The following is a 14765-nucleotide window of genomic DNA, read 5'->3' on the forward strand; positions in this document are numbered from 1 at the left end:
GCGCAAAAGTTTATTGAAATGAATGGCGGACATTATTTGAGCTCAAGAGGAGAAAATAAACTCAGACTTTGGAATGAAATGTTGCCCATTCACATCTCATATGTTGCCTGATTGCAATATTTTATCTTGATACATTAATAAATACATACAGTACTCATTTTGGCATGTTTACCTGCCTACAATACCCACTTTAGTGTGTGTAGATCGCACGCCCATTGTAAGTCAATAGAGCAAACTGGATAGCTAGCTAGCCACAAAGAATTGGTAACTAGCTAACCATGAAGACATGACCTTGCATAACATTATCTTTAGGTAGTTGTTGCCTGTTAAACTAGCTGGCTAGTGCAGGTTATTACGTTCAGTGAATGGGGGAGGTGAAGCGTGACATAATACAGTAGGGGGAGTGCGAGTGCTTCTCAAATGTGATATTTTATCCACACTCGTCCTCACAAGAACGCACTCAAGAGAGCGTCCACAAAGAATGCACTCGAACATGAGTGTGGAGAATAGTAGTATGCATATTGAGAAACACCCATCGTCTGATAACCCACCTGTGACCTTCCAGTTTCTTTGAGGGGTTGGAATGGAAATAATTTTCCAATTATTTCGTTCTGAATAATTTTGTTTCATTCCACTGTTCTGACCAGCAAAATAAAGTTAGAACCGGTTTGAACACAAAAATAAACTTACGGTTTACATCATTCCTTTCCGTTCCTTTTTAAACCAAATCATATATATTTTTCAAACATTTAGCTCGACATTGAATTACTTCACCAATCAGTGCAGATAGAGCAGCTTGCTATGGAGTGAGCGAGCTATAGCTGTTAACACACATTGGACAGACAAGGGTGGGGAGCAAGAGAGGGTGGAGGAAGAGGCTTGGCTTGAAGTGCTGGGCATCTTGTTATGACTTGTATTATCTGAATCAGGCCTCTCAGAATTATACCTACGCAGGAGTGGCTTTTATGAAGGAACGTTGAATGTCTTTGGCCTTCCGAGAGTTGGCTTAATTGTTGGACCAGAGCTAGTTAGCTAGCTAACATGTGTGTGTGCAGAGGCACCAGAAATAAAAACACATCTTACCTTTTTGTAGTTAATAAATCCAATGTGAAATGTGATAACTATAGTATCCTTAACTATCATTGAAAAGGTTCATCTCTAATTAAAAATGTCTCTCCCTAATTTCAGAATCACGCTTGTAACGTCAGTAGGCTACAGTAGTCTATGCTCCGGTGAGGGAGGAGCTGGTAGCCTACACACACACAGTAGGAAAGATTGAGGGCTTTGCATAGGTGCTTTGTTTCATTTTTGGTGGGACTGGAAAATGCCCGGAACGTAAAATAACATTATTAACCAGATCCCATGCTTTTAAAATAACGGTTATGTTCCGGAATAGTATAGATCGCTTTCGTTCCCAGTTCTGATTCTGCCCCCCACCCCCTCCCAAAATTTTTGTTTTCTGTTCCCTGAACCGGTTCCAACTTCTGGTTCCTATAGACCATGGGGTGTGATTGAGATTAGGTTAAGGGGGACAACACTCACCCTGTCCACAGGTCGGGGGTCGCACTGCTCACACAGGTAGTGTTCCACCTCCGCCTCCAGCCGCATGCAGTCGAAGTGCTGCCACACCTGAGAGACAGACGCATCACCGTTTACACTACAATCACAGCCAAAACTAACGCTAACAATATATTAGACTACCACACTTAGTCATCTTTCCCACAATCAACTCGTGCTCTCAAAAACATTGCTTCAACTGACAGGAACACTCACCAGTCACTCAGAATCAACAGGCAGGTATTTGGAATCCAAACTGTACATTGCCTCATGGATTCAGTAAGGAACTGATATTCAGTTATATCCATATTCAGTTAGGCTAACATTCAACAACAGGTTGAACTCGGAGCCTGCAATGTTAGGCTGTGTCCCACGCTCTCTCACCATGCACTTCTCACACTGGATCATCAGGCCCTCGTCCTTGTACATGCCGCAGATGCAGCGGATGATGTCATCGTCCTTGTCGTGAGAGCCTGGCCAGCCCCCTCCGTGGTGGTGGTGATGATGGGCGTGGTCTCGCTCCAGCGAATCCGAACTGTCCGCTTCGCTGGCTGTTTCTCCGACGATTTCGTCAATCTGGACAGCGGCTTCGTGGCGCGCGCCGTAGTAGGCTTTCCTCAGCCGGCACACGTCCCTCCCTACTGACGACTTCCGCCCGTAGTATTTCTGCTAGGATGGAGGGAGCATAGGGCAATGACGTTGAGAATTTGGAAAATACAGTTTGTGTTTTGTAAAGTGAAGTAAAAGACCAGTTTACGCCACAGCAACCTAAACAAGTTCGACCAGGCTTCCAGAATCCCACTTAGAATTCTAAACCCCTGCAAAATGATACATTTTCAGACAGATAGCAACAATGGCAAGAAGCTGCCATGTGGGGAATCGTGGCTCGTTTCAGCTTGTTGTTTCTTGTTATTGATACCGTGTCTTCTTTTGAGGCATTTTGACTCATCACATCGATGCTAATATGGCTAAAATCTGGTAGCTAGCTAACCACCAACTGTAATGGTGTATTTGGGAGACAAGTGCTCATTGTACAAATGTATGTATATTTCCAATAATGATTTGGAGAGGAAATATAGTTTACATGTTGTCAACAATCCTTTGATTCTAAAGCCAAACGCGCCTGTTTTGATCCATGGTTGTGCACACATTGGATTTTGTTGCTAAATAACCCACCTGTCTATAGGGTTGACTACCCTTCAAAGGATTTGAGTGGCACTCACACAGCCTCCACACAACACAAATGTAAATAAGAGTCCTCTGTGTGTAGGTGTGTGTGTAAAAAAGAGTCCTCTGTGTGTAGGTGTGTGTGTAAAAAACAGTCCTCTGTGTTTAGGTGTGTGTGTAAAAAAGAGTCCTCTGTGTGTAGGTGTGTGTGTAAAAAACAGTCCTCTGTGTTTAGGTGTGTGTGTAAATAAGAGTCCTCTGTGTGTAGGTGTGTGTGTAAAAAAGAGTCCTCTGTGTGTAGGTGTGTGTGTAAAAAACAGTCCTCTGTGTGTAGGTGTGTGTGTAAAAAAAGAGTCCTCTGTGTGTAAAAAAACAGTCCTCTGTGTTTAGGTGTGTGTGTAAAAAACAGTCCTCTGTGTTTAGGTGTGTGTGTAAAAAACAGTCCTCTGTGTGTAGGTGTGTGTGTAAAAAAAGAGTCCTCTGTGTGTAAAAAAAACAGTCCTCTGTGTTTAGGTGTGTGTGTAAAAACAGTCCTCTGTGTGTAGGTGTGTGTGAAAAAAAAGAGTCCTCTGTGTGTAAAAAAAACAGTCCTCTGTGTTTAGGTGTGTGTGTAAAAAAAGAGTCCTCTGTGTGTAAAAAAAACAGTCCTCTGTGTTTAGGTGTGTGTGTAAAAAACAGTCCTCTGTGTTTAGGTGTGTGTGTGTAAAAAAGAGTCCTCTGTGTGTAGGTGTGTGTGTAAAAAACAGTCCTCTGTGTGTAGGTGTGTGTGTAAAAAAGAGTCCTCTGTGTGTAAAAAGCAGTCCTCTGTGTTTAGGTGTGTGTGTAAAAAACAGTCCTCTGTGTGTAGGTGTGTGTGTAAAAAAGAGTCCTCTGTGTGTAAAAAGCAGTCCTCTGTGTTTAGGTGTGTGTGTAAAAAGCAGTCCTCTGTGTTTAGGTGTGTGTGTAAAAAACAGTCCTCTGTGTTTAGGTGTGTGTGTAAAAAACAGTCCTCTGTGTTTAGGTGTGTGTGTAAAAAAGAGTCCTCTGTGTGTAAAAAGCAGTCCTCTGTGTTTAGGTGTGTGTGTAAAAAACAGTCCTCTGTGTTTAGGTGTGTGTGTAAAAAAGAGTCCTCTGTGTTTAGGTGTGTGTGTAAAAAAGAGTCCTCTGTGTGTAGGTGTGTGTGTAAAAAACAGTCCTCTGTGTGTAGGTGTGTGTAAAAAAGAGTCCTCTGTGTGTAAAAAACAGTCCTCTGTGTTTAGGTGTGTGTGTAAAAAACAGTCCTCTGTGTTTAGGTGTGTGTGTAAAAAAGAGTCCTCTGTGTGTAAAAAGCAGTCCTCTGTGTGTAGGTGTGTGTGTAAAAAAAGAGTCCTCTGTGTGTAAAAAGCAGTCCTCTGTGTGTAGGTGTGTGTGTAAAAAAAGAGTCCTCTGTGTGTAAAAAGCAGTCCTCTGTGTTTAGGTGTGTGTGTAAAAAGCAGTCCTCTGTGTGTAGGTGTGTGTGTAAAAAAAGAGTCCTCTGTGTGTAAAAAGCAGTCCTCTGTGTTTAGGTGTGTGTGTAAAAAACAGTCCTCTGTGTGTAGGTGTGTGTGTAAAAAAGAGTCCTCTGTGTGTAAAAAGCAGTCCTCTGTGTTTAGGTGTGTGTGTAAAAAGCAGTCCTCTGTGTTTAGGTGTGTGTGTAAAAAACAGTCCTCTGTGTTTAGGTGTGTGTGTAAAAAAGAGTCCTCTGTGTGTAAAAAGCAGTCCTCTGTGTTTAGGTGTGTGTGTAAAAAACAGTCCTCTGTGTTTAGGTGTGTGTGTAAAAAAGAGTCCTCTGTGTTTAGGTGTGTGTGTGTAAAAAAAGAGTCCTCTGTGTGTAAAAAGCAGTCCTCTGTGTTTAGGTGTGTGTGTAAAGGAACAGTGGCTGTGTATATCCAATAAGGAGGAGGGTTGAGGGAGACCCACCTCTGCGTTGCGGAACACTTTGAGCATGTCAGTGTCAAATGCCTCCACGGTCTTGTAGTGCCCTGTGGTGATTTGCTTCTCAATGGTACTCAGGTCCAGCGGGTCTGACACCTTCTCATAGTACTGCGTGTTCCTGGGGTCACACACACACACACACACACACACACACACACACACACACACACACACACACACACACACACACACACACACACACACACACACACACACACACACACACACACACACACACACACACACGCGAGTCATGGGGTGAAAGTCAAAACTGTGCCTCTTGTCTCATGAATCCAAACATGATCGTAGTGGTTGCAAGAAGCGATAAGAACACTGAGGGTGTTGGATAACACACAAAGCGTTGCACAACACACCTACATACAGTAAACATCGGTGAAAGAGCTAGCATGCACACACAAACAAACAAGCAAAAACATACCGCTTTCTTGAGGGTAGGTTTACTAGTGGAGCAGCAAGGGTCTGACCAGCTGAGTCTATGGAAAGAGAGATGTTTCATTATCTTCAGCAGAGTACCTTTATAGTGCATAAATATACTCAGGGAAAAATTAGTCTGCACACTTGAATCAGATCGACAACAGCAGATGTTTGTAGAAGCAAAAGCCAAACAGGTAAGCCAGTAGTAGTGGTCAGTACACGCACATGGACTGAGTCCTGTTGAGACTGGGTTGCGTAACACAGAAGTGTTGACTTTGTCATGTCTTTGCCATTTGACCCCAGTTTCTCTGAAGGCACCAGGGATGTTTAGAGACTAGGAAGTTCATGGGAAGTGTAACGTCTGCGCCCAACTCACACTCCCAAACACTTAGATCCCCAGAACGCTGATCACTTTCCAGCTCACTGTCCAGATCCCAATCACCGGAATTCTAATCACTTGTTCACACACCTGCATGTCATCATCCCACAATATTTAGTTCAGTTCCTTGCACCCCATCACTGTGAGGTATTGTTTGTTTTGAGACACACTTCTCTCAGAGCACTGGTTTTTCCCGTCCTTCACTCCTGCCGTGTAGGATAGTTGTTGCCTGCCTCACTCAACGCTTTTTGCCTATTCCCTGCCTGTACTGTTGCCATCTTGGACCCACCGTGTATGACCTTCTGCTTGCCCCTGGACCCAGCTACCTGCCTTCTCCCAAGGTCCCTTCCAATAAACACCTGCTGCGCTCTGTGCTTGAAACCAGCTCTCTGTCTCCTATCGTGTTCATTACAGGAAGGAGTTCAGTCTGTGCGCAAGAGTGTGAGTATGCTGGAGGGGTGGTTGGTGTTTACAGGGAAGGCTGCACACACCCACACCCGTGTACACACAAAGCTCTGCCATCCCTTACAGTTGGGTTCCCCAACTGGCGGCCCGTGGGCCAAGTCTGCGCCGCCAGCAATATTATTTGGCCTCACAAAAGCCCCCCAAAATAATGATTAATATTTTTTTCATTTAAAATGATAATAAAAAATCTCGGGCCCGACATGCAAAAATTCCAAAATGCAATGTTCCAAGAAGGAAGTTACACAACCTAAATAATGCAAAAGTTACATATTAACTTAATTCATGAGGAGAGAGAATGCAGGAGACTAATAACTAATAAAGCAGGCAGCGGGCCATTTTGTAGGGAGCCGCTGAAACGTAAATCTGCAAATGCAGCGCAATTAACAGGAGGTGAAAAAAATATACAGTACCAGTCAAAAGTTTGGACACACCTACTCGTTTAAGGGTTTTTATTTGTAGAATAATAGTCACCCCCTAAAAGATTTAGAAGACGTCAAAACCATGAAAAAACACATATGAAATCATGTAGTAACCAGAAGTGTTAAACAAATCATGATATATTTGAAATTCTTCAAAGTAGCCACCCTTTGCCTTGATGACAGCTTTGCACACTCTTGGCATTCTCTCAACCAGCTTCATGAGGTAGTCACCTGGAATGCATTCCAATTAACAGGTGTGTCTTGTTAAAAGTTAATTTGTGGAATTTCTTTCCTTCTTAATGCGTTTGAGCCAATCAGTTGTGTTGCGACAAGGTAGGGGTAGCATAAAGAAAATCACCCTATTTGGTAAAAGACCAAGTCCATATTATGGCAAGAACAGCTCAAATAAGCAAAGAGAAACAACAGTCCATCATTACTTTAAGACATGAAGGTCAGTAAATCTGGAAAATTTCAAGAACTTTTGAAGTTTCTTCAAGAGCAGTCGCAAAAACCATCAAGCGCAATGATGAAACTGGCTCTCATGAAGACCGGCACAGGAAAGGAAGACCCAGAGTTACCTCTGCGGCAGAGCACAAGTTCAGTAGAGTTACCAGCCTCAGAAATTGCAGCCCACATAAATGCTTCACAGAGTTCAAGTAACAGACACATCTCAACATCAACTGTTCAGAGGAGACTGCGTGAATCAGGCCTTCATGGTTGAACTGCTGCAAAGAAACCACTACTAAAGGACACCGATAAGAAGAAGTGACTTGCTTGGGCCAAGAAACACGCGCAGTGGACATTAGACCGGTGGAAACCTGTCCTTTGGTCTGATGAGTCCAAATTTGGGATTTTTGGTTCCAACCGCTGTGTCTTTGTGAAACAGAGTAGGTGAACGGATGATATCTGCATGTGTGGTTCCCACCGTGAAGCATGGAGGAGGAGGTGTGATGGTGCTTTGCTGGTGATACTGTCAGTGATTCATTTAGAATTCAAGGCACACTTAACCAGCATGGCTACCACAGCATTCTGCAGCGATACACCATCCCATCTGGTTTGCGCTTTGTTGGACTATCATTTGTTTTTCAACAGGACAATGACCCAACACTCCTCCAGGATGTGTAAGGGCTATTTGACCAAGAAGGAGAGTGATCATCAGAAGACCTGGCCCCCACAATCACCTGACCTCAAACCAATTGAGATGGTTAGGGATGAGTTGGATCGCAGAGTGAAGGAAATGCAGCCAACAAGCGCTCAACATATGCGGGAACTAGTGATGCACCGGTATGACATTGTTTGTACAGTTAAATAGTTAACACACACACACGGACACAGCGGTCTAAGGCACTGCATCTCAGTGCAAGAGGCATCACTACAGTCACTGGTTCGAATCCAGGCTCTATCACATCCGGCCATGATTGGGAGTCCCATAGGGCGGCGCACAATTGGACCAGCGTCGTCCGGGTTTGGCCGGTGTAGGCCTTCATTGTAAATAAGAATTTGTTCTTAACTGACTTGCCTAATTAAATAAAGGTTACACACACACACACACACATACACAATGGCCAAAACGTTTGTCCCCATTATCAGTCAAATCAAAACCTATTTCTTTCACTTACTTGCTCATTGTTCATTTGTTCAGTCGTTTCATTCTCATCCAGGATTTCTATGGAACACATTTTGGGTCTTTGCGTGTCAAAAAAGATACACTATTTGATGTGTGAAATAGATTGGTCAACAATCAGGACCTGAATATGACTGCACGTCACGTAATCATTTTACATAGTTATTACACATTGATTACACTATCCCTCATATTTCATATGCCACAATGATTCATCGATACGTATGCTACGATGCTGATAAAGTTGTCTCGCGCACCTTCAGTGCTGGTCATGAATAAATGCCAGCTAGCTCATGGATGCAAACAATGTTCTATGTGAAGCTAGCCATAATATGGATTAGCCACAATAGCAGACTTAGCAGTTAGCCTTCAAAATAAAAAGTATGTCATTGACAGTGAGGCAAATCAATACAAATAGTAGAATTATGCCATAATTTAATATATCATGCGAAACGAGGTTGGAATGTTTGTTTGTTAATTTGACAAAAATCTGTTGAAATCACACTGGATATATTATACTTTAAAATTGCATTGGGGGCATACTTACTTAACTGTACGGCCTTACCTATGGATTCTGGATCAATGACACGGGGTATCGGTCTACTCAGTGACACCCAGAGAACTTTAACGTCGTAGCTCTTGTTGCTGGACTCTGAAACAACTGTGAATTGAGCCACATTTATTGTCAACTTATGTGTATTGAACACTATTCCCGAGGAAAAACAATACTGCGTGGATGTTTTGGAGTCTGATAAATATCTTGGGTATTGAGTAGACTGATACCCCATTTCATTGATCCCCAATCCTTAGGTAAAGCTGTACAGTGCCATATGAATGTCAATACACACAATAGGCTGATTGGTGAGGTGATTTCACAGTCACAGTCCCGCGATAACAGCTACAACGCTAATATTTACGTAAACTCTTCAGAGTTGTGTTCTGTAGGTGTCACCGAGTTGACTGATACCCCATTTCATTGCTTCACATTCCAACCTGGTTTAACATTATCTAGTCTAAATATGGCATGATTCCACCAATTGTAAACTTCTGCATCACGTTCAAAAATGTACTTTTATTTTGAAGGCAAACCGCAAAGTCCATTATTGTGCCTAATCCTTATTGTGGCTAGCTTCACAACACATAACCCGGTTTGGTGGAGCCTCACTAGCCAGACGAAGCTAGCTGGCTGCTTATAACATTAGATTTGGACAGCAGGGTTAAGTAACTGGATAGCTATTTATTTTCATGAACTGAAGTTCAATTTCAATCGGCAAACAACAAGTGGTTACCTAGCTAATACTTACTCACAAGGATTCCTAAATCATTGCTAAGAATGAAAATGACTGCAATTTCTACTGGTCATTATTTTCAGGCTGGTTGTATTGGTGCTAGCTTGGTACCAAGCTAAAGGTAGTTAGCTACCCCAGAAGTTGCGGACGAACAAATAATGCTTTATTACCAACGTGGTATGGTAAACACATTGTCGTGGCCAGTGTTTGCTTGTTTGCAGCATTGACAGTGCTACGATAGTAGTGGTATCGCTTGGCTTGCATGTGCAATTTCAGAACATAGCGCGTCAAATAGTGTTCATTGTCAAATAGTATTATTTGACGTGTATCGTTTTTGACACGCAAAGACCCAAACGGCATTCCGTAGTATGTATGTCGTGAAGCAAATAGCAGTGACGCTATTACTGTGTAACGCCAGTAGGGCAACATCTGAAAAATATCGCACTTGGTCGTGTGTACCAGTACTCGGCCAGTCACGAAAGCCAACATCACCCATGATAGAGAATGGTTGATTGTCAAGGGCAATCAATTCCATTATCTTGGCGTTAATGGATTTTGCCTTTTGAGTTGTCTCGCTGAAATGTTCTTACTCTTTCAAATGACTGATCGACTTGTTGACTGCTCGATCCACACAGCAGACATTGTGGGCTAGGTTAGGAATGCTGTGTTGCATGTGTAGCGCAAAATTTTACGTGGCGCCATTACGTCATGTAACCTATGTTATATAGGTATTTACGTCAGCTTTGACATTGGTTTTGCACATCGGCGTTAAACTAGACATCGGGCCGATACCGATGTTGGCATTTTTTTGACTAATGTCGTCCGATTCCGATATGTGCAACCCTAGTGGGAATTCCTTCAAGACTGTTGGAAAAGCATTCCAGGTGAAGCTGGTTGAGAGAATGTCAAGAGTGTGCAAAGCTGTCATCAAGGCAAAGGGTGGCTACTTTGAAGAATAAAAAAAAATATATATATTTAGATTTGTTTAACACTTTTTTGGTTACTACATGATTCCATGTGTTATTTCATAGTTTTGATGTCATCACTATTATTCTACGATGTAGAAAAATTGTAAAAATAAAGAAAAAACTTTGAAGAGTAGGTGTGTCCAAACTTCTGACTTGTACTGTAGCTAACTTGTTATGCAAGTGTTTCACAGCAACAGATGGAGAAAAACTACACCAGTCGAGTAATTCACTTCAACAATAATCTTCATTTTAATTTGACTTTACAAACAAACAACAAGAGAGCTTAATTGGAGTCTATTTCATCCAAGTCTTAAAATATAAAATACCTTAAATGGCTGAGGTAGGCTATGAGGCTAAACAGCACCTTCCAGAATAAGAAAATATATGGCCTAATAGAAGCAGGCAGTCCTCCCCTCGGACACGATCTTGTGGATGTCGGGTGAGATTTTGATGCGCAGGCAGTCCTCGATTGACTTATGTGAAAGCCGGTTCCCGTCGTGAGTCTATATTACGTTCATTGAGGAAAATGAGAACTCGCAGGTGTAAATCGATCCAAAAAATGTACGTTTCTTTATAGTGCTGTATTCCTCTGAGCATGCCACCCACAACGCACACAAGGACTCAGCACTACTACTGAGCGCATCCCTGATTTGGGTTTGAATTGCGGCCTCATCCAGCGAGGGTATCGTTTTCTTATCAAGGGAGGAGTATTCTCCACCTGGGCGGACTTTGAGAGGATCACGTACAAACGCAATGATATCCTTGGGCAGACATGCTGTAGTCTTCAAATCTGGTTGAGAAGTTGTCCCTCAGCTGCTTGATGAAATCTTCCTTCACCTGTGTGACAATGCTGCGGCCTGGTCCCATGCCTGTCGTTTCTCCAGTGTGCTGAAGTGCAGTAGCCCAAATCGAACAACTCAAAATTCATAGTAAAGGCCTCAAGTTTTTCCACCATGTCCACAGCGGTTTTCCCTCTTCCTTGTAACTGCAGATTGAACCCGTTTAAGTGACAGAATGTCAGCCCAAAAAGCTGTGTGTGGAGCTTGCAGTTAACGCTTCAATGTTTCTGCTTCGGGCCACCGTCTGGGGCGGGAAGGCCACTTGAAAGTTTCATGCTTAGATTAATAATGAATTCTGAGATTTAACTATTGGCAAACAGCGACATTTTCATTGCAAATAAGACACACTGGCTTGGCATTGAACGCATATCTCTCTGTACATTCATCCCTGAAACAGAGATTTTCCTTATCTACCTTTCTTTTGATACCATTGATACAAGCTAATGGATCTGAACGAATGTTGATGTAAATAAAGTAGTGTAGCCTACAGTAGGCTAGTAGACCTGTTTTCCCCCACCAATCAACGCACGGAAAAATAGACTAAACATTTTTTTTTTTTTTTTTTAAATTGAGACATGGTGATTTTATTTAGCCTGATCAGATCAAAATGATTATGGTATGGTCACTAAATGTATTATGTACAAATCAGACGTGTTAAAAATGTTGTTCAATTTGTAGTGTAGGCCAATTAATTGTGCTAATATTATATCCCGTCAGTGTAAATAAGAATTTGACCTGCCTAGTTAAATAAAGGTGTGTGTGTGTCACTGACCCTTGTAGCTGGTGATCATGTCACAGATCTCCTTGAAGATGTGCGCCAGGCGGGCGGTGCGGGTGACCTCCGTGTTCTCCTCGGCTGCCGCCAGCCTCCGCGTGCGCACCGACCGGGACGTCTGCAGCGCCGAGAACTGTGTCAGGAACACGTCTGCGGAGACAAAGGGACACACGCACAGGGCGATTGAGTCGACAAGCCATCACAAACACTCCCCTCGACACCACATACAAAAAACAGCATTCATATTCCGGATTTAACTGGGGTTTCTCCGAAAAGCTTTGTAGCACTAACGTCATCATAAGTCTATTGTAGGGAAAGGATGAAATATTATCTTAGCGCTACAAAGCTTTTGTGAAAACTTACCCCTGGCACATTCCTGCATATAGAAATATACTGAGCAAAAATATAAACGCAACAATTTCAACAATTTTACACAGTTATATGAACTGTAAGGAAATCAGCCAATTGAAATACATTCATTCGGCCCTAATCTCTGGATTTCACATGATTCGGCATGGGCCAATCAGAATGAGTTACCCCACAAAAGGGCTTTATTACAGACAGAAATACTCCTCAGTTTCATCAGCTGTCCGGGTGGCTGGTCTCAGACGAGCCCACAGGTAAAGAAGCCTGATGTGGAGGTCCTGGGCTGGCGTGGTTACACGTGTTCTGTGGTTGTGAGGTCGGTTGGACGTACTGCCAATTTCTCAAAAACAATGTTGGAGGTGGCTTATAGTAGAGAAATGAACATTCAATTCTCTGGCAACCACTCCGGTGGACATTCCTGCAGTTAGCATGCCAATTACATGCTCCCTCAACTTGAGGCATCTGTGGCATTGAGTTGTGTGTCAACAGTACAAGGTGCACCTGTGTAATGATCATGCTGTTTAATCAGCTTCTTGATATGCCACACCTGTTAGGTGGATGGATTATCTTGGCAAGGGAGATATGCTCACTAACCGGGATGTAAACTGCACAAAGGATCTTTTATTTCAGCTCATGAAACATGGGACCAACACTTTACCTGTTACGTTCATATTTCTGTTCAGTATAGAATGATTATTCTATTCATTCTAGTTCTGTTTTCCTGCACATGTGGGGTCTCACACACCTTTGACTCCTCACACACACACACACACACACACACACACACACACACACACACACACACACACACACACGCACACACACACACACACACACACACACACACACACACACACACACACCTGACTTGATGTTTCCATCGTCGCGGATGACTCCTCCCCAGCGTGTGTAGATGGACAGGCCGCCACTGGCCTCCCTCTCGCCCTCCCTCTTCAACAGCTCCTGCTTCTCCCTCATCTTCTCCCAGTTCCTCAGTAGGAACACACAGTGCTTCAGCACAAAGTTCCTGAGCCACAGGGAGAGAGAGAGGGGTGAGTGTGTGTGTTCTGTTTGCGTGGGTATGTGTGCGTGAAGGGCGGATGGGGTGTGTTTGGCACGTGTGCTGTGTGTGTACCTCTCTCTGTTGGACATGGGTTTCATAAGAAGGTGGGGATAAAACTTGCTGCTGTCACTTGAATCCTCCTCCTTGGGAAAAGAGAAGAGGGGGAGAGTTAGAGATAAAGGAGTACTGATCCTATGCTGCTGTCACTTGAATCCTCCTCCTTGGGAAAGGAGAAGAGGGGGAGAGTTAGAGATAAAGGAGTACTGATCCTATGCTGCTGTCACTTGAATCCTCCTCCTTGGGAAAAGAGAAGAGGGGGATAGTTAGAGATAAAGGAGTACTGATCCTATGCTGCTGTTCAGTCCAGCCCTCTCACTATTCAAGTCCATGTCATTTTTTTTATCGAACCTTCCACCCCACAAAAAGCTCCTTTGAAACAAAGAACCACTCTGTTCTACATGCACAGTGCCCCTTAAAATAAACTTAGCCGTTCTCTAGGTTACAGAGCTAAAGACATGGCAAAATATTGACTGATTTAGGACAAGAATACAATGTCTTTGCTTTTAGGCACCATAAAAATGCTGTGTTAAAACGTTTGATGACGGTAAATATCAAAGACCCATTGCAGTGGCAGTAGCAAGACACCTGATATAACATTTCCTCTAGTCTCTCTCCCTTACACGCACTCGTTTTTTCAGCTGGTGCTTGGACTTGCGTTTCTCCTTGAGTCGACCCAGCCGCCGTGCCCCGCCTGTCTTTCCAGGCATCCCGTTGATTCGCTGGCTTTTCCCTCCGATGATGCCCCGGCAGCCCTCTGAGCCACATTTACACACTTGCTGTAGAGAGAGTGAGAGCGAAAGAGAGGGGAGTAGAGAAAGAGAGGGGAGTATAGAGAGAGAGGGGAGTAGAGAGAGAGAGGGGAGTAGAGAGAGAGAGCGAGGGGAGTAGAGAAAGAGAGGGGAGTAGAGAAAGAGAGGGGAGTAGAGAAAGAGAGGGGAGTATAGAGAGAGGGGAGTAGAGAGAGAGAGCGGAGTAAAGAGAGAGAGCGAGGGGAGTAGAGAAAGAGAGGGGAGTAGAGAAAGAGAGGGGAGTTGAGAGAGAGGGGGGGGTACAGAGAGAGAGAGAGAGGAGTAGAGAAAGAGAGGGGAGTATAGAGAGAGAGGGGAGTAGAGAAAGAGAGGGGAGTAAGAGAGAGAGAGAGAGAGAGAGAGAGAGAGAGAGAGAGAGAGAGAGAGAGAGAGAGAGAGAGAGAGAGAGAGAGAGAGAGAGGAGTATAGAGAGAGCGAGGGGAGTAGAGAGAGAGGGGAGGAGAGAGAGCGAGAGGGGAGTAGAGAGAGGGGATGATAGAGAGGGGAGTAGAGAGGGGAGGAGAGCGAGGGAGAAGGGAGTAGAGAGAAAGAGATGGGAGTAGAGAGAGAGAGGGGAGGAGAGCGAGAGAGAAGGAAGTAGAGAGAAAGAGGGGAGGAGAGCGAGAGAGAAGGGAGTAG

The 14765-nt window shown here is 43.7% G+C and overlaps 1 protein-coding gene across 5 annotated transcripts in view; it reads right to left on the reverse strand.

The window, feature by feature from the left end:
* The window catches only part of LOC118399115 (histone-lysine N-methyltransferase ASH1L-like), a 49208-nt gene that overhangs the window by 5652 nt on the left and 28791 nt on the right, over positions 1-14765 (reverse strand). For 3 of the 5 annotated variants that reach the window (XM_052471876.1, XM_052471875.1, XM_052471874.1), the window contains exons 14-21: positions 13959-14114; positions 13351-13421; positions 13079-13242; positions 11847-11999; positions 5096-5150; positions 4642-4774; positions 1942-2223; positions 1543-1629 (exon numbers count right to left, since the gene is read on the reverse strand). In XM_052471876.1, coding sequence (XP_052327836.1) covers positions 1543-1629; positions 1942-2223; positions 4642-4774; positions 5096-5150; positions 11847-11999; positions 13079-13242; positions 13351-13421; positions 13959-14114 — 1101 coding nt within the window. The remainder of the gene's footprint in view (positions 1-1542; positions 1630-1941; positions 2224-4641; positions 4775-5095; positions 5151-11846; positions 12000-13078; positions 13243-13350; positions 13422-13958; positions 14115-14765) is intronic. The other 2 variants (XM_052471877.1, XM_052471878.1) reach the window with 2 other exon arrangements.

This window comes from Oncorhynchus keta, chromosome 20, assembly GCF_023373465.1.
Source record: "Oncorhynchus keta strain PuntledgeMale-10-30-2019 chromosome 20, Oket_V2, whole genome shotgun sequence".
In the NCBI taxonomy this organism is placed as follows: domain Eukaryota; kingdom Metazoa; phylum Chordata; class Actinopteri; order Salmoniformes; family Salmonidae; genus Oncorhynchus; species Oncorhynchus keta.